The sequence below is a fragment of the Euleptes europaea genome, chromosome 11 (assembly GCF_029931775.1).
Source record: "Euleptes europaea isolate rEulEur1 chromosome 11, rEulEur1.hap1, whole genome shotgun sequence".
In the NCBI taxonomy this organism is placed as follows: domain Eukaryota; kingdom Metazoa; phylum Chordata; class Lepidosauria; order Squamata; family Sphaerodactylidae; genus Euleptes; species Euleptes europaea.
This window is the reverse complement of record NC_079322.1, coordinates 24,306,658-24,326,091: the sequence shown is the minus strand read 5'-3', so window position 1 is coordinate 24,326,091 and position 19,434 is coordinate 24,306,658. Positions and strand designations below refer to the sequence as shown.

The 19,434-nt window shown below is 42.4% G+C and overlaps 1 protein-coding gene across 1 annotated transcript in view; it reads left to right on the top strand.

The window, feature by feature from the left end:
* ITGA9 (integrin subunit alpha 9) overlaps positions 1-19,434 on the top strand; it is a 275,713-nt gene that overhangs the window by 195,054 nt on the left and 61,225 nt on the right. Inside the window, exons 19-20 of the mRNA XM_056857744.1 lie at positions 14,125-14,217; positions 15,738-15,817. Of these exons, the coding sequence (XP_056713722.1) occupies positions 14,125-14,217; positions 15,738-15,817 (173 nt within the window). The remainder of the gene's footprint in view (positions 1-14,124; positions 14,218-15,737; positions 15,818-19,434) is intronic.

The following is a 19,434-nucleotide window of genomic DNA, read 5'->3' as shown; positions in this document are numbered from 1 at the left end:
CTGATACTGTTCATGATGCATACCTATTGTCTCCAGGATCAGAGGAGTAGGCCTATTATCTTGGGTGCTGTGGAACACAGGCAGGATAATGCTGCTGCAGTTGTCTTGTTTGTGGGCTTCCTAGAGGCACCTGGTTGGCCACTGTGTGGACAGACTGCTGGACTTGATGGGCCTTGGTCTGATCCAGTAGGGCTTTTCTTATGTTCCTATACTGGAACCTGCTCCTTTCCAGTGTTCACTGGAGAAAAATCATACGAGGTCAAACTGTTAGTCTTTAAATCCAGAAAGATCTCAGCCAAAATTCTTACTACCTTTGTTAAGAGTGGAATGTACAGAAAACCTGGTTCAATGGTGCCGGTAATTTGTTTCATACAAAGTCACTTCTGTGAAGAGGCTTCTTTCTGGTCTCTCGCTGTATTTGAGACGTATTAGTTTTGGCTCTTAAAAAATGAAGTTTCTTTTGCTTGGCAGCAGGACACGGTTGCCTTTTAAAACTTCACCCTATATCTCACTGATGAATGAATAGCACTGTGTGAGTGTGAGAGTGTTTATGGAACAAGAGCTTTTGAATTTGTTAATCAAAACCACAATATGAATAAACCCTGGTATAATGTTCCCATCCCACCGCCCCCACATCCAGTTGATGGAGGAGAACAAATGTCTGGCCATAACTATTTTCTCCCAATAGTGTTGTTTCAATTGTGCTTTTTTTTTTTTTACACAAGAGCAAACAATGATTCAACAGGACTTCCATTTTCATGATCATGTGTAGTTTTTCCCTGCTTTGGAATTGATTTGGCCTTTTCAGGATGGCCCCCCTCCCCCATGTGAGTTACCTGTAACTGGCAACAGCATGGCTCAGGAAGACCTTGAGGTAGGGTTGCCAATCTCCAGGTACTAGCTGGAGATCTCCTGCTATTACACCTGATCTCCAACCGATAGAGATCGGTTGACCTGGAGAAAATGGCCGTTTTGGCAATTGAACTCTGTGGCATTGAAGTCCCTCCCCTCCCCAAACCCTGCCCTCCTTAGGCTCCACCCCCAAAATCTCCTGCCGATGGCGAAGAGGGACCTGGCAACCCTACCTTGAGGTGATGCGATCACACTGCAATCATAAGAACATAAGAAAGGCCCTGCTGAATCAGACCAAGGCCCATCAAGTCCTGCAGTCTGTTCACACAGTGGCCAACCAGGTGCCTCTAGGAAGCCACTAACAAGATAAGTGCAGCAGCACCATCCTGCCTGTGTTCCACAGCACCTAATATAATAGGCCTGCTCCTCTGATCCTGGAGAGAACAGGCATGCAGCATGACTAGTGTCCATTCTAACTAATAGCCATGAATACCCCTTTCCTCCATGAATATGTCCACTCCCCTCTTAAAGCCCTCCAATCAGATCAGTCTGTAGTACGGATCATGCCATGAACCAATGCACAGCCCTTGGGAAACTTATCTCAGGAGTTGCAACTGTCTTGCCATATCAGCAAGGGATCTTTCTGATGAATCCTGTTCACTGTCTATATGATGCAGAGACATTGCTAGGGGTGCCAACCTCCAGGTACTAGCTGGAGATCTCCTACTATTACAACTGATCTCCAGCCGGTAGAGATCAGTTCCCCTGAAGAAAATGGCCGCTTTGGCAATTGGTCTCTATGGCATTGAAGTCCCTCCCCTCCCCAAACCCCGCCCTCCTCAGGCTCCACCCCAAAAACCTTCCACCGGTAGCGAAGAGGGACCTGGCAACCCTATCTATATGATGCCGAGACATTGCATTAAATATTAGATAATGTCATAGTCCACTCATTTGAGTTTGAATAGTGACAGAAAATTCTCATCAGTTTTTTTCTGTTATACCTGGAAGTCCTCTCTTACCGAGCTGAAAGAGTTATATTTCTTAACCAATGGCAGATTTTACTTTTTCCTTTTGTTTTGAGAGCAAGGTTTGCATGTAAAACATTTCAAAATGAGTTTCAGGTGGGCAGCCATGTTGCTCTGTGACAGCAGAACACAATTCAAGTCCAGTAGTATCTTAAAGACCAAAATAATTTTGCAGGGTATAAGCTTTTGTCGGTCAAAGCTCATGTTGTCAGATACGGCATCCGACAAAAGTGAGCTTTCACTTACGAAAGCTTATGCCCTTCCAAAGTTTGAGAGCTTGAAGGTGATCCTGCACTCAAATTTTGAAATGACACCATGGCATGTATTTTAGTTTTCTCTTTTAAAATCAAAACAATGCTTTCTTTAGTTCTCCGTAGAGTCACACACTTTCAATAGGAAACATGGCTATCTTGACAACTGAAGTGAGCCACAGATGTTGGGTTGAGGCCTGTACTTCCGTGAAGAATCAGCAGTGCAAGGTTTCACTTAAGTGACTCTTACAGCTTGACTTCAGGGTCCCAAATAAGCCAAGATGACGCACTAGTAGGAACAGGGCATCATACATTCTGGTTTTGGGGTGTCATTTAGTTCCAGGAAGGTACCAAGCTAAAGAATAAGCAGCTAGCTCTGGTGAGTTACAATTTGTCTCTGGGAACTGTACATGCAGTAGGGTTGCCAGGTCCCTCTTCACTACCAGCATTAGGTTTTTGGGGCAGAGCCTGAGGAGGGCAGGGTTTGGGGACTGGAGGGACTTCAATGCCATAGAGTCCAGTTGCCAAAGCAGCCATTTTCTCTAGGTGAACTGATCTCTATCAGCTGGAGATCAGTTGTAATAGTAGGAAATCTCCAGCTAGTACCTGGAGGTTATGCAATACAATAACACACAGACTGGCACAATGCATCAGATGAAATAAATACAATAAACACAAATCCAAGTTAACAACCTCTGGTCTGAATGTGCAAAAATAAAGATGCAGTACATTCAAAATCACATCCAGGAGTCCAAATAGGTACTCAGTATAAATGAAGTTTCTTCCTTCCATATAGATGATGTTCCTTTCTTCCTGAAGAACGAAACTTCATTTATACTGAGTACCTATTTGGATTCTTGGATGTGATTTTGAATGTACTGCATCTTTATTTTTGCACATTCAGACCAGTGGTTGTTAACTTGAATTTGTGTTTATTGTATTTATTTCATCTGCTGCATTGTGCCAGTCTCTGTGTTATTGTATTGCATTATCTAACGTGTACTCAGAGGTGTCAGTTTTCATTACAGAACCTTGAGGTTGGCAACCCTAACATGCAGAGACGTCTTGTACCTGGTGGGCCACAAGTGTTGAGGTAGTAAGCAGATTTTGTCTTCCAAATGCACTGGCAGAACCTATATGGGGCAAAGTATGTCTCTTGCCTTGAAACCCTTTGGGCGCCATAAGTTGGCTGTGACTTAAAGGCACTTTACATATCCAAAGGGGTGGAAAAGAGTTCTTCCTTCGCCTCTAGGTATTGTTTAAAGATCTTGATCACTCTATGAAATCACAAGTTGCTAATTAATTGCCTCCCCTCAACTCTTGAATTTTATTCCTTCCTTGAACATGGCGTGATAACTCACTGAGTAAAAAAAGGTAGGCATTTTTGAGGGGGGAAACCATAGTGTGAGACACTGTTCTTAATGAAACCATACTATATTTTTTCATAGCTTAGTCTCTTTTAAAAAGAACGAAAGCCAAAAAAGATTTTAAAAGACAGAGAAAATAAAAATGAGTCCAAAAAGAGGTTGCCGCCAGGACCCGGTTAAGGGAGCCTCTGTTAAAATGCCATTAAAGCTAGAGGATTCTTCTGTCATAAGAACCTTTCAAGTAGAGGGAACAGACTTTTCCTTTTTTGGTAGAAAAAGAAAGAACTGGCTTTTGTGCTGATGATAATCTCACATCAGCACATCCCAGAGTGCATGCATATGGAAATCCAGAAGTAACTCCACCCCTGAGCTAACATTGCAATGCTGTATAACAAACAGCAGTGGAAAGAACCCAGGAAATTAAGGGAGGCTTGGTCTGAATAAGCGCTTAGACATTTAGGTGCTTATCCCAAGCAGTAATTCAGAACTTTGCTGTTCTGCAAAGGGCTGCTCTGCAAATTTCACAAGGATCTGTTGATTTTATTTATGTTGTTTTTCCCCCAAAAGAAATTCCCAGAGCTTCCTGTTTCCAGGCAGGGCCGGATGTTCCTTATATCCAGCCTATCTTTGCAGCAGTATAGCATGTGTTGCTTCCATTTCCACTGCAGAACTAAAAAGAGGCATGAAAGGAAAACCTATTTGGATTCTTGTTGCTGCTCTCCTTTTTTACCCATGCAAAGATGTTTGTGTGTTTTCTGTTTGTTACTAGAGAGGCTGAAGGTTCTGGTATTATCTCAGATAAGGTGTGCAGATAATAAGCCGGGAGTTTGATCCTCAGAACACAGCAGGGTGTCCATTTAAAGGTTGATATTCAGTGGCTTGTGTGGTTTCTCCACTTTTCACCTAAACTACTGCAAAATCCATTGGCAAAATTACTTTTTCCTTCCATTTGAAAATCTTGGGTAGCATCTTTCTGAAAATAGTGCACATGCATGTTATAGGGTTGCCAACCTCCAGGTGGGAACTGGTGGCCTCCTGGAATGACAACTGATCTCCAAACTGCAGAGATCAGTTCCCCTGGAGAAAAAATGGCCGCTTTAGAGAGTGGACTCTATGGCATTATACCCTGGTGAGGCTCCTCCCCTTCCCAGGCCCTCCCCAGGCTCCACCCCCAAATCGCCAAGAATTTCCCAACCCAGAGTTGGCAACCCTTGCATCTTCTAATGTTCTAGCTGCCTTGGTGGCCTTTGTGGGGGCAGAAAGGTGGGATATAAATGTTGTAAAATCAAATTAAATAATTGAACATTTCATTCAGTTACTATGATTGCCAATGGCTGGCAGCCAGCAGGTCATAAAGGGCACTGTTGGTACATGACGTTGTGCCTTTCTAGGAATCACCAGAAACTCTCTGGCAATTTTAATTTTATTTTTCTCCCAACGTCTCCTGGAGCAGTAGCGGGCAATTGGAGCTGGGGGTGAGAATCTGCCTTCCCCAGTGGGTACCTGGCAACCCTAGCTATGCCATTTCTTCAAGGCTTCATGTGTTTGTGCACATGGATGATTGATTAGCAGTTGTGTTGCATGATGGGTTTTGAAGTTCTAAGGCTTAAAATGATAGTTCTAAATAAACTTAAATAAGTTCTCAATCATGTATTCTTGATGTGAAGGGAGTTAAGATTATTTGGCATGGAATAGTAAAATATTTGAAGAATTTAGCTGTTTAAATTATTCAAAATATCACGAGTTATGGAGCTAGTTTGATGTGAAAAGAATAGCCATACAAATCTTTTTGAAACATTTTGAAATGACAGAATCACAATAGAACCCAAATTCTCAGTTTTGTACATTTGACAAAGTATGACCTCCTTACTTCACATGATTTTCAGAGTTCTGTGTATGTTGCGTGTGTATATACACACGCATACATATTTAATATGCATATATAATTTATTAATTAAAATAATGTATACCCTGCCTTTCCTCTTGGCTGAGCTCTTGACCCCCTTTCTTCGTTTAATACGACATTGTTTGCAAATTTTGTGGAGTTGTCTTTCTTTGGCGAAAAGGAGCACATATTGGGCTGTTTGAAAGTATAACTATGGAAACCATTGGAAACAGGACAAAAGAAAATCCCTGGGGGCAGATTGGTAGGACACATCCATAACTACCCATTTTGGCTTACTTTTCTGTAGTTGGCTTGAAGCTGAGGTTGGGTGCATCTTCAAACATCTGTAGGAGAGCAGTAAGGTTTTTTAAGAGCTTCTAGAAGAGCTGGGATATGTGGAATGGTATTGTAGAGATTGTTCTCATCAGATCTTGGAAGTGAAACAGGGTCGGTACTTGGATGGGAGACCACCAAGGAAGACTTCGCAGAGGAAGGCAATGGCAAACCATTTCTGCCTAATCACTTCCCTTGAAAACCCTATGGGTTCGCTATAAGTCCTTCCTTTAGCCGACTCTTAAGAATTATATCAAGAGCATCAGCTTGGCTCAACAAGAGACAAGGCAGAAACAGCTCGATTTGAGTCCAGTAGCACCTTAGAGACCAACAAGATGTTTGGGGTATGAGCTTTTGACAGTCAAGGTAGTAAGCTCACTTCAGATGCATGGATCATGTTGTCAACTGAGAATGTGATTCATAGCTTGGCAAGGGTGGGTCATTAGGGCTGTTTAGCTTGGAAAGAAGGCAGTTAAGGGGAGACATGATAGAGGTCTATAAAATTATGCATGGTAAGGAGAGAGTGGACAGGGGGAGCTTTCCTCCCTTTCTCATAATACTAGAATGCGGGGTCATCTGCTGAAGCTGGAGGGTGAGAGATTCAAAACTGATAAAAGGAAGTATTTCTTCACACAACACATAGTTAAATTGTGGGACTCCCTGTCCAGGGATGTAGTGATGGCTGCCAACTTGGAAGGCTTTAAGAGGGGCGTGGACATGTTCAAAGAGGAGAGGGGTATTCATGGCTACTAGTCAAAATGGCTACTAGTCATGATGCATACCTATTCTCTCCAGGATCATAGGAGCATGCCTAATATATTAGGTGCTGCATTCGTCTTGTTTGTGGGCTTCCTAGAGGCACCTGGTTGGCCACTGTGTGAACAGACTGCTGGACATGATGGGCCTTGGTCTGATCCAGCATGACCTTTCTTATGTTCTTATGTCATGATGGCAGATGGCTTGTAGAAGAGAAAGCGGTGTCCATTCAGAACAGCACTACTGGTCCCTCATCCTATTCTGCCTAACACTATGCATGTACAATACTGTGCCTCAGTTTCTTTTTTTGAAAAATACCTTCTTCTTTTCCAACTGGCCGAACACACTGTGTTGTATTTTGAACAGTGGACTATTTTCTTATGTGATAACTTTTCTTCGTACAGTTTTCAGATTTAGAGGAGAGTAGTGGGAGGGAACACATCCAGAAATGTTTTTTTTTTTTGGTTCCTTCAGTTGGAGACGCCATGTGTAGATCAACACTTGTGATCTCATGTTCCAAAAATAGTTTAACTGGTGTGTGTGTGTGTGTGTGTGTGTGTGTGGTGAGGTTTGCTGCAATTAATTTTACTGGATGCGCCCTCTGAAAGTGAGCAGAGAATTAACGGATGTGAAACCAAAGTTTGTTGGACTTGAGGTATGTGATGTGCCTTCAGCACTTACTAATGAGATCATGGAAGAGAGAAGGAAACCAGCGTCCAATGCCAAAACAAACATTCATTCCTTCTTTTCCTCCCATCTCCTATACAGAACAAATGCTGACAAATGTGCACTAATATACTTCCAAACAGTGCATCAGACTGGGGACAGCATGTCTGTCTATTCACATAGAGCTACATTGTTACTGATGAGGGCCATTGAAGTTGGTAGCTCTGACTTGCTGTTTCTTCCAAATATCTGCTTTGATTGGCGGATATTATGGCATTGATTGCACCATTTATTTTAGTTAATAGACAATTACATTTGTAGCTTCCCCCCCTGAATGCATAACATTTTGTAGACATTTCACTATAATCTACCACTCCCTTTTATTCTTTTTAAAGAATGAATTATTTTCATCATAAAATCTGCTAATTAACACAATTCTATTTGAACTAGTAGTTGATAGTCTTTACCACTGTCTTTTGAGCCCCTTTGTCACTAAATGATCATCTTTGAAAAACCTTTCAGTATGGCTACCAGTGGGTAAAGTCAGTGGCCTAGAAAGTGATCCTCGGTTTAAGAGTCTTTTAGCTGATCTGTTTTGTGCAGTGTTTTTTGAACAGCCTAAGTGTTTTTGTATGCATAAGGTTAATTGAAACAGGGGGACCTGTTAGACTGTTCAGCACTTGTTTATAGTTATTGTACCAAGATGAGCAGCTAACAGACTGACCTCTTTTTTCAGGGGTTTAGTTCTGTCCCTTCTCAGGTATTGACTCCCTCTTGTGAATTGTTTGTTAGCTGACAGGCAGAAGCCTATTTGCATTAAAGAAATGTTCACCCTGTCAAGGCAGGAACAAAACAAACCATGGGAAGAGGTATGCTGACATTTAATTTGCAAATAATGTTTTAAGGCAGTTTCAGCTGTGGCAAACTGTGGTGACTACCCTCTGGTGCCCCAAACACATAAAATATCACTGACCTGCAGGTGGGCACTGGGAAATGTGGATAGAGCTGGAGTTCCCAGATTCATGCACAGAAGACTGTAAATGTGTATGTATGCAAATGTATTTATTTAAAACATTCATGCACAGATTCATGCACAGAAGACTGTAAATGTGTATGTATGCAAATGTATTTATTTAAAACATTTATAGACCTGCCTTTCTCCCAGAAAACGGGGACCCAAGGCAGGTAGCAATACCATAAAATTGTCAAAGAATAACCATTTTTTAAAAGCTAGCTATAACAAATTTAAGAGACCCCCAAATACTTGCATTTCAAAACTAGAGTTCTTAGAATACGCTCCAAGACAAGCCAAAAGTGCTTAAAACACTGCATAAGAGATGTGGATCTACAAATGACCTTTGAGAGACTGTTGTGTAGCACTGGAGCTACTATGAAAAAGCCTGCGAACATGCAGCTGTTGTTTGTACCTTCACAAGGGTTAGACCCACTAGAAGGTTTTGTGCTGAGTGGAATTGCTACATGGGCACCTACAGTCCTTCAGATATAACACCTGCAGTTTACATGCATGCTGTGGAAGACTGATGGGTGACCTGGACTAAGCCAGTGCAAACCATCTCCAGGGGTTCTACACTGCATGATCTGAAGGGTATGCTTGAGCGTCTCTTGTAAATTTGCAGTCATTGTTGAGTTGGGCCCAGCATTCTCTGCAACAGTACAAGGATCCTAGGACATCCTTTTAAATCACACTCTTGGCTTCCTGTACAGGACTAGGCCTAAACATAGGGTTGCCAACTAGCTGGAGATCTCCTGCTATTACAACGCATCTCCAGCCGATAGAGATCAGTTGACCTGGAGAAAATGGCCGCTTTGGCAATTGGACCCTATGGCATTGAAGTCCCTCCCCTCCCCGAACCCCACCCTCCTCAGGCTCCGCCCCAGAAACCTCCCACCAGTGGTGAAGAGGGACCTGGCAACCCTACCTATAGATCCCCTTTGAATAGGTAATAATAAAACCACAGCTAAGATATCATCTGCTGACATCTACAAATGTAACACTAAGTTTGTACTTAAACGAATTCCTTTAAATGTATTTTACCATTGTGGGTTTTGATTTTATTTTATTACATGTTGTGTATGTTTTTTTAAAAAAAACCTCAACAATCAAATGGATTTTTAATCAGTACACAGTGCAGACCTGTGTTGAGTTATTCCAGTTTAAGGCCACTGAAATCAATGTGTTTGGTAACTCGGCAGAGGATATGGTGTCAGACCACAGCTGGCAACCCCTGGGAGAAATGAGGGGGTGGAGCCTGGTGCATGTTGTCATGCCAGCATGTCGACATAATATCCAGTAAAAACCTGATGTTATGCTATTAGACACTATAGAATTTATATAGAATTTTACCATAGAACTTTTGTACATTCTGGAGTATCCATTGTGTCACTTCTGGTTTTTACCGGAAGTGACATTCTCATGCCAGCACACTGCCGGCTCATGCTCCATTTTAACACACACCCATTTTCTCATGCCAATACCTGAAGTGCCAGTGAACAAAGCACCAAGATGCCCTAGCAGATAATCTTTCACCCCTAAAAACAAACATGGTGAGGGGTCTGGAGACCAAGTCCTATGAGGAAAGGTTGAAGGAGCTGGCTATGTTTAGCCTGAAGAGGAGAAGACTGAGAGGGGATATGATAACCATCTTCAAGTACTTGAAGGGCTGTCATATAGAGGTGGGTGCCGAGTTGTTTTCTGTGCCCCAGAAGGTCGGACCAGAACCAACGGGTTGAAATTAAATCAGAAGAGTTTCCATCTAGACATTAGGAAGAATTTTCTAACAGTTAGAGTGGTTCCTCAGTGGAACAGGCTTCCTCGGGAGGTGGTAAGCTCTCCTTCCCTGGAGGTTTTTTTAGCAGAGACTAGATGGCCATCTGTCAGCAATGCTGATTCTGTGACCTTAGGCAGTTCATGAAAGGCAGTTCATGAGAGGGAGGGCATCTTGGCCATCTTCTGGGCATGGAATAGGGGTCACTGGGTGTGTGTGTGTGGGGGAAGTAGTTGTGAAATTCCTGCATTGTGCAGGGGGTTGGACTAGATGACCCTGGTGGTCCCTTCCAACTCTATGATTCTAAGATTCTATGAAAAAGCCTCAGAGATAAATATCTTGAGTAGTTCAGGGCTATCGATGAAAGGATTTTTTTAACTTATTAACATTCTGTAAATATTAATATTATTTTTTTCCATATATTATGTATTAGGTACAGCCTAGTCACAGACCCCAGTAAAAACAACAGAATGAATTTAATCACGACTAACTTTCTATTTTTGATTAATGGTGTTCAGTGAATGTGTCCATAACCTACAGCAGCAAATGTTCTTCAGATACAATTTTGTAGTGTTATTTCAATTTAAATCTGGCCAGTATTCTCTTAATGTAACAGTATCTATGTTAAATAACTGAAAATGCCAAACTTCAAGCAATGTAAACAAAAAAATTATTAGATGTGAGGAAATGTGGGAGTTTAGGCTAAAAGTAAATCAAACATTATACCACTACATCCCTGAAAAAACCCACAGCAGGCTGGTTGGTAATCAGTCTGGTTGGTTGGCCTTGAGAAAATTATACAGAAGAATTTTCTGAAACCACTTCAAGTGCCAATGGAGATGTGGGGTAGTCTTTTACATTTACAAATTAGAGATTCTGACATTGTTTTCCTATGCAGAGCGAGACGATCCATTTCGATGAGGTCCTCTTCAGGTTTTGTGCAACAAAAAGTTGGTGAATATTAATAACAACTGAACCCCTAGATCAGTGGTCTCCCACCCATGGGTGGGGATCTGCAGCTGAGTTGTGGAGCCACACGTAGTAGGTCACAAGCCCATACAGTTGCCTTTTTAGTTGCTTTTTGGGAAGAGCCTACTGCTATTGTGTGAGCCTAATAGCAAGGGCACCGTGCTTCCTGACTGTCTTTTCACGCACGCTGAGAGGAGCGACAGGACGATGAGTTTAGATCACCCAGTGGTGGAGTAAATTCTTGTTTAGAGCAGGCAGGTTCAGAGCCCACCACAGTCCCTTGCCATTTCCCCTCTTAGTGAAGCCAGGCTCTTTCACCACTTGATGTGCCAATTCTTCACACTAGGGATGCCAACCTCCAGGTGGAGCCTGAACATCCCTCAGAATTACAGTTGATCTCCAGACTACAGAGATCAGTTCCTCTGAAGAAAATGGCTTCTTTGGGAAGGGGTGGGGGCTCCTTGACATTGCGTCCCTGCTTGGAGCATCCCCTAAATCTCCAAGAATGTCCTAAATTGCAGATGGCAACCCTACTTCACACACACTTGCGGCATAGAACTCTCCTTCCCACCAGTGAAATCCTAACTCCGGCTCCCCCTCTTCTGGCCACGTGACTCTGAACTCAGATGACTTTCAGTTGAATGTTTGCAGTTTGGTGGGTACCATTTTGTTGCCTGGACATTAAAGATGCATCCCAGGTCTGGAAAGAGTGAAGAACACTGCCTCATGTAATTTGGACAAGTTGGTGCAAATGCACTGAGGACAAAATAGACAGTTGAACACTGATGCCTTTACTGAGCTAACGGGAGTAGGGCACACAGAGCTGGGGGATTGGAACTGGAGCACAGAGGCTCATTCCGGGGGCAGGGGCAGTTGAAGTGGAGGGGACCTGGGTAAAGAAGGCAGTCAGGAAGAATGGCAGGCAAGTAGATAGGGAAATGGCATGTTGAGAGAGGACCAGGCAGGCACCAAAAGGCAGGGAGATATCCTCAGAGCAAGACTCAAGAACTACTGAAGCCAGCCCAGAATATGGTCACTGTTTGGCAAAGACCTGCCTGTCCTAGAAGCATTTATGGCCAAGCCACATCTGCAGCAGAGGAAGGGACCTGAGGAAACACTGCCTTGTCTTCCTTTAGTCCACAGGTTCAAGTGACCCCCAATGCCTGTTTGTGCTGGGTTAAGTTTGCGGTGTCGGAGTGCATGTGAGTGGCTCAACCTGTGGTCATGTGGCTGAAGACTAAACACTGTTGCTAACACAGGCTGAAAGGGCTGTGTTAACAGGCCCTCGCTTACCTTTCTGATGGAGACATTGGCCATTTATGCAGGGCTGTTTCCCTCACGGTCACTCCTGCCGACTGCTTCAGAACTTCCTTTTGATTATGCATGCCTTTCCCGACCGTCAGAGGTTGCCTTGCTCTTCCTGTGTGTTTCTGCACTTTTTGCCCCTGTTTTCCAGATGCTGTTTTAGCCAGAATGCGGAAAACTCAGGCGAAACATTTGGAAGCACATGGGGAGTGTGAGGCGACCTCTGACAGTCGGGAAAGGCATGCATAATCAAAAGAAAGTCCCAAAGTAGTTGGCGGGGTTGACCGTGGGGAAACAGCCCTGCATAAATGACCGGGGCCAAACGTCATGGCAGTTGCCTTTATTTAACTGGATAGTGGTTATAATAGCCATTCTTTATAAAGGACTTATAAGGAAGAAGTAGTCCTAAAACTTCATGCTTTTGAAATTGCACATTGCTTCTCCCTGAGGATAGAATACTGCAACGCACATACAATCGCGTAAAAACAGTATCTTACTATTTGACATTTTAACTCTCATTCTTAATCAATGGCACTCAAAAGGATGATATTTCTATAGTTCTAATGTATTTATAGTTTTGTGCCAATATGCATGAAAAATGTCTCTGCTATTATTTTGACCAGTTTTGAAATAATTATGAAAGACTATGAGGTAAAATATAAAAAAGGGAGGATGTACTCACAGCTTGTAGCTGACTGAAATGTATTAAAATTGTCAGTTATTCTCTCAAAGTGATTCTGGCCTTAAATGACATCCTGAGCCAACCAGGCCTCTGAAATATTCTCAGTGCCCTTAACTGCATGAAACTTTAATGTACTTACTTAGTTGTGTCTTAAAATGCTATAATGGGTGATGCAATCATGCTTGGACATCCAGAAACTACTTCAGATTTCTCAGTGGTATAGCTTTCATTAGCTTGATAGAGTCAATAACTATTGTAAACTAGGCTGCCTTTTTTTGTGGGGGTCGGGGCAGCTATTACAATGCCCTGGTTTGTATATTTGTGTTTTGCTGTTTCACATTTCTGTCCTTTACTTCTTTATGGTGCGACTCCATGATTGATACTCAAGAAATCAGGCTTCCTTAGGCAAATAGTTCTTCTTAAGAAAAAATAGTAGCCATGCCCCACCAACATTGCAATCAAACCCCAAAAAACAAAAGCATGTGGCTAAGGAACAATACTCACTTATATGTGCCCATTATAACTACCCATATAAAATGACTGAAATGCATCTAAATTAACAGTACACAATAATTTTACTGCCATAGAATCAAGAGTCCATATACAGTCCTTGAGCTTGTTCTTGCATATGTTGTGGATATCTCTTCAATGATGCAACACCAGTAGATCAGTTAATAAATAAAGTTATAAATCATCTCTTCAGTATCGGTAGAAAAATGGCTATAAATAATCTCTTCAGTACTAGACAGATCCTGATCCCCTTTCATAAAAATCTTCATCAAAACTTCACATCAATCTTAATTGTCCAAAATGATACAATCTGACAAACTCCTCATTCCATTAGTTCTTCTTGTCATAGATGGCCTGTGAATCAAGGCATTAAAACTAGTCAAGCATGTTATGGGGAGAAAAAGGGAAGGCGATGGTAAGCCAGTTTGAAACTCCTTAAAGATAAGAGAAAATCAGGGTATAAAAGCCAACTCTTCTCCTCCTCCTCCTCCTCCTCCTCCTCCTGGAGTTGTTGTTGGCCACTTCCTCTATAATAATGCAAATCATTCCTAGTAAACAATGATTGTAAAGCTTGAGGGCATGGCCTGTAGTACATGCAGACATGTAGTACCTGCCACAGTATGTGTTGCTTTGGGAGACAATTTTTGTCTGAAAACCAGAATAACATTAATAAACATTTTTCTTTTCTTTGACCACAGTTTTATGTGCTGAAACATATTCCCCCCTTCCTCTTTCAGGAAGAGATGGGCATTGCGTGTGAGTTGCTGGAACCAGAATCGGACTTCCTCAAGTGCAGTGTGGGGTTTCCTTTCATGAGATCAAAGTCCAAGGTAATGAATTAAGACCTCCCAATAATCAAGGGAGTTTGTGGGGTGCAGACTTCTCTGCAAATAGTGTGGCTGTGCATCTTGGCCGCAGAGATGCTGTGGTCAGCTTTCCAGACTGTGACAACTGCTCATGGTCTCGGAGCCCAAATGAGATTTTATTTAGCTGCCAGAAAATGTCTGTGTGTAGCTCTCTGAGCAGACAGTTGGAAGAGGGCTCTCTCCATTTCAATCCTCAGCTGCCCTGCTGTGTTTTGCACGTGTTTTGCATCTTGTCCTGCCATGAAAAGTATGCAAAGTGCAGCTAGTTACAGCATAATGCCAATAAAAATAAATGCATTTTTTTTCTTTCCAACTTGCACTTATCATATTTGTTTAAATTATTACTGAGGTTATGCCCTTTGAATCTGACTATGCTGCTGAACATTTTTTAGTATGAATTCCGTTCGCAGCCAGAAACTCAGCAGGAAAATCTTTCATGACAACTCTGAAGATCTCAGTTCATTCTCATTCCTTTCTTGTCCCAGTCCCTTTCTTGTCTCAGGCGTGGAGGTGAGAAAAGGATGTGTCACTGCTTTATATTATACTAGGGGCCGGTGCAAGTTAGAGTAGCACAACGATTCCCCTGTCATTTGCCTTGATGGCCTTTACAAGTCTTACAAAATGGATATTGTAAAAGCTATCATTTCCTCTTTTTTTGAAATAATAATAATGTTTTTTAAAGAAAGGGGAGTATGAAAGGAGAAAAAAGGGAAAATAGGAATATCAGCAATACGGTTAAAAAAACAAGAATACAAAAGCAAATCAAACAGATTACATTACCATGCTATTCACTGTCATTTCCTCTTGTAGGCCATCAGTGGATCACTGTGTATCCCTGGAAGCCTCCTTTCATACACTTATGTCTAAGGTTGCCAGCTCTGGATTGGGAAATACTTGGAGATTTTGGGGGAGGAGCCTGAGGAGGGCGGGGTATGGAGAGGGGAGGGACTTCAATGCCATAGAGGCCAATGGCCAAAGCGGTCATTTTCTCCAGGGGAACTGATCTCTGTCACCTGGAAATCAGTTGTAATAGCGGGAGATCTCCAGCCACCACCTGGAGGTTGTCAACCATGCTTCTGTCCCCTGGCTGGATAAGGGAAGTTGTGTAAGAATATAAAAGAATTATATTTTCTTGGATCCCATCTAAATTCTGTGCATGGAAGCGCAATCTCTGCTGCTCCTGAAGGAACCCCAAATGCCCCCTGAAATGCTGCTCTTGGTGGAAGGAGGACCCCCAACAGCAACATGAGGGAGGAGTTGAAGGGCTGCTACAGGAGGTGGGGGAATTGCCCCTTCTCTTGCATACGGGAATCTTGTTGATGGGATCCAATCCATTGTTCACACCTTACACATTTCAAATCTGGAACAGGGCCTAATAATGCTGCATAGGAATGTTTTAGAACCACTCAGCCATGTGATGTAATTAAAGTCTATATATTTCAACTTATTCTCCATTGCTAAATCTGACTTTCTCTTCCCCATAGTATGAGTTTAGTGTTATTTTTGACACCAGTCATTTGTCGGGGGAAGAAGAGGTGCTTTCGTTCCTTGTCACCGCTCAGAGGTAAGACGGATTTCTTTTTCCACTTGCGGGCCTTTTTGGCCATACATCTCGGCAGACATTGCTCTGGACTGGCACATGGCTAGCTCACAAAGACTTAAAATTGGCACCAGTTTCCCTTGCAGTTCTTTCTCTCTTCTTTCTCTGTCTCTCTCCTATATTGAGACTTCAAGTATGGAGATCAGGTAGGGCCTCTGGCATCCTTAGCCAACTGAAGAGTTGCTGTCCTCATTTGGGTTCATTTTGTATAATAAGCATGTGCCAGTGAGATTTAATATTTGATAGCGACCGGACGTTCTTCAAGTATGAAGAATGGAGCCTCCAGAATTAACCCAGTTACACCCAAATTAAAGAAGGGACTAAGCTCCTTCCTGTTCCCTTCCATGTTTATGAGCAAGGATTTGATTCTATTGAACTTGAAGGGTGTTGAGAACTATTTAGAAGGAAGTATGCACTGAATACTCCTGCTCGTTGAGGCCTGGGGCTGTTTCGCTCAAGTGTGTTGGACCTTGGTGATTGACTTATTAATTGGATTTCTGCACAAAGAATAAAGTTGAGTATTAGTGTATGGATAAATTTGTGGGGGCTCAAAGGCATCATGGGGGAAATAAATTATGAGGACTAATCTCTGTGACCCAAACTCATCACTTAAGTAAGTCACATCCTACCTGTTTCCCCCCTTCTTTAAAAAAAAACAAAACTTAAGGCAAATTCACTCCTCATCAGATATTTTCTTTTAAAAATTAAACAGTTACTCAGTTATTTTCTGTATGTCTGAGGATTACTTTAAGAATGCCAAAACTCAGGCCATTTATGCAGGGTCGATTCTGCTCCTCGCTCAGTGCTGATTTTTTAAATCCAACCTTTAAAATGATTATTCATGGTCCTGATGCAGGAGGAGAAAGTCAAGCAAATTCCACCACCCCCACTTGCCTGTTCCTTCGTTTGCATAGCCATTAGCAATCATCCTTTGCATGCTTCCTTCAGTGAATGCTTCGATGTGGGGGCGGAGAAAATACAAAAGGTCGCCTTAAAGGGGCTCTTAAGAAATGTGAAGCAGTGACATCTGGAATTACGGTTCAGCATGAAGAAATAAAAAAAAGATGTGAGGCACTTCAGCCTGGAACAAGCTGCTAATTACCAAGCATAAACGGCCTCAATGTTTGTATGCAGATACCCCCCTTTTGCTATCCTGGTGGTAGGCCTTCATCAAGTTTGTTGATGCTACTACAAGTTAGAAGATGGTTTTCTGTTCTGAGTGTCACATATGCATTCATCTATAACATTATAATACTTATATAAGACTATTCAGCACAGCGCTTAAAAGCAGTCCTGGATGCATTAAGAGAACCTTCTTACATGCAACAATGTACATGATCGGTTGCATACTACAACTTGACATGTAGCTGATTGACTCCATTTGTCTCAAAACAGTTAACGATCTGAAATATAGCTGTGAGCTCTTTGGAAGACAAGTAATTTATGTTGCCTACATTATGGTTGTATGGCCCTCTTCTGTGTACCTCCTTCTTTAGTCCAGGGATAATCTATACACCATCCCAAGCTACATGAAGTAGCGTCAGTTTGCATCGAGTTTATATCCAAAGTGCTTGGCGCAAACGGTTTCCTAATTAGAAAAAAATGAAAGGTTTTGAGAAGAGAAAACGAATCAGTCATTATTTTCCTCCAGAAGCATCCATTTGTTAAACTCTCTGGTCAAACCAGTGTGGAAGATCACAGAGCATGATATCATATGTGATTTATTGTACTCTAGACAGTCTTTGTATGCTGGAGAATTGTGATAACAATAGCCCATAAAAATGACAAGGTGTGTGGGTTTCATCTTTCCCCATTCTGTAACGGCTTAAGATGCAAAGATTGAGACACTGTTCCATTGCAAAGTACCTCTCCAACTGCTCCGAAAGCATGCTTCTCAGTCTCTCTAGGTATGGGAAATAGTTCACATATGCTGTGCGTGATATATAACCAAGGATCCCAGCTAGCGGGAGACTACTTTCAGATGGTGGAACTAATTTGTCTTGTGCTATTTTTTGTGCCAGGACTCAATAAATCCTAAAACTGGGATAGATTTACTCATTCCATCTTTGCTTGCACTACATTTAGCTCGGATGTATTTTATTGTCATGACCACAGAATCATTATTTACTGGTCCATCAGCATAATCATCTATTGGAATCAAGCCAGAAAGCAGATGACTTATATTTGATGGTAGATAATCTAGGCCCTGGCATTTTTACAGTGTTACACATAACATTTTGGAGATTGTCTAGCTATCCCCATGTTGGTTTCAGAGTCCTCATGAAGCAGCTGAACTGAATGTTTTTTCTTTGCCTCAGAGGATATCCTGAAGCTTGCTTCGAGAGACGGCCAACTCTCTGTTTGACTATACATCCCTCGTAACGAGTGCATAGGGATTTGATAAAGAGAGTGATGAAAACTATAATGTGCCGAGCACGCTTTCCATGACTATATGCCCTAACACAGCAAGCCCTGTCTGTGATTTGCCACAGGAAATAGCGATACTCACATGGGAATGGGAATCACGCAGCTTCCTAAACTTTTGTCCTTAGTCCCACCATTTCTAAAGCCAGGATCCCATTTTCACTTTTTTGGCGCTCTTGGATGTGACGGCGCATACATGAAAGGCTGCAGTTTGGCATCTCCCAGAGTCACGTCAAATATCATGATCTTTAATTCCTCGTTAAAAAAAAAACTCCCTAGAGATATCACGCACAACAGCTGGAGATGAGAGAAGGCCACTAGCAGTTGTTCTGTGCATTTCTGGGTGGGGGAATAAGTAACCCTTCAGCAATAACAGGTGTATGGAACAAGATCTTGCTGTCTTCATTACTGCCAATAAATGCCATAAACCAGCTTTCAACGTCAGATAGTCCTTCCATCTGGACTCTAGGTCATTTCATTATCTGCGTGAAGGAATGATCCTTACCAGGCTTTCGAGGGCGGAGAATGGGACATTTCCAGGTTTATTTCTTTAACTATACCCTACTTTTCTCCCCACTGGGAGCCCAAAGCAGCTTACAGCATCATTATTTTCACATCAGCAAATATATTAGATAGACTAGGGCAGAGTTTCCCAAACTGTTTGAATCATGGAGCACTTTTCAGGAGAGAAATTTGTCACGGAGCACTAATTTTCACCTAGCACCGATATACTAAACCGAACGACAGTAGTATTTTTCTTTCCAATCTCTTCATGGAGCACTAGGAGATGTTTTGCGGAGGACCAAGTGCTCCTTGGAGCGCAGTTTGGGAACCGCTGGACTAGGCTGTGAATGTGTGACTGGCCCAAGGTCACCCAGCGAGCCTCCATGGCTGAGTGGGGATTTGAATCTGGGTCTCCTGGATCCTAGTCCAACACTCTAACCACTGTGCCACGCTGGCTGCCTTTTTAGATACTTGAGGTTTTCCCCAGTATGGCTTCAAAATATGTCTCATAAACTGCTTTCCCCAGCCTTCCCTTCATTGCAAAATACTGCAAAATACTGATGACGACCTGTTATGATATTATATTGCAGCTGCATTACCTGTTTACTTGCAACTCAGGATGGAGGGGCTTTTCCCAGTCTGATGCTGTTTGG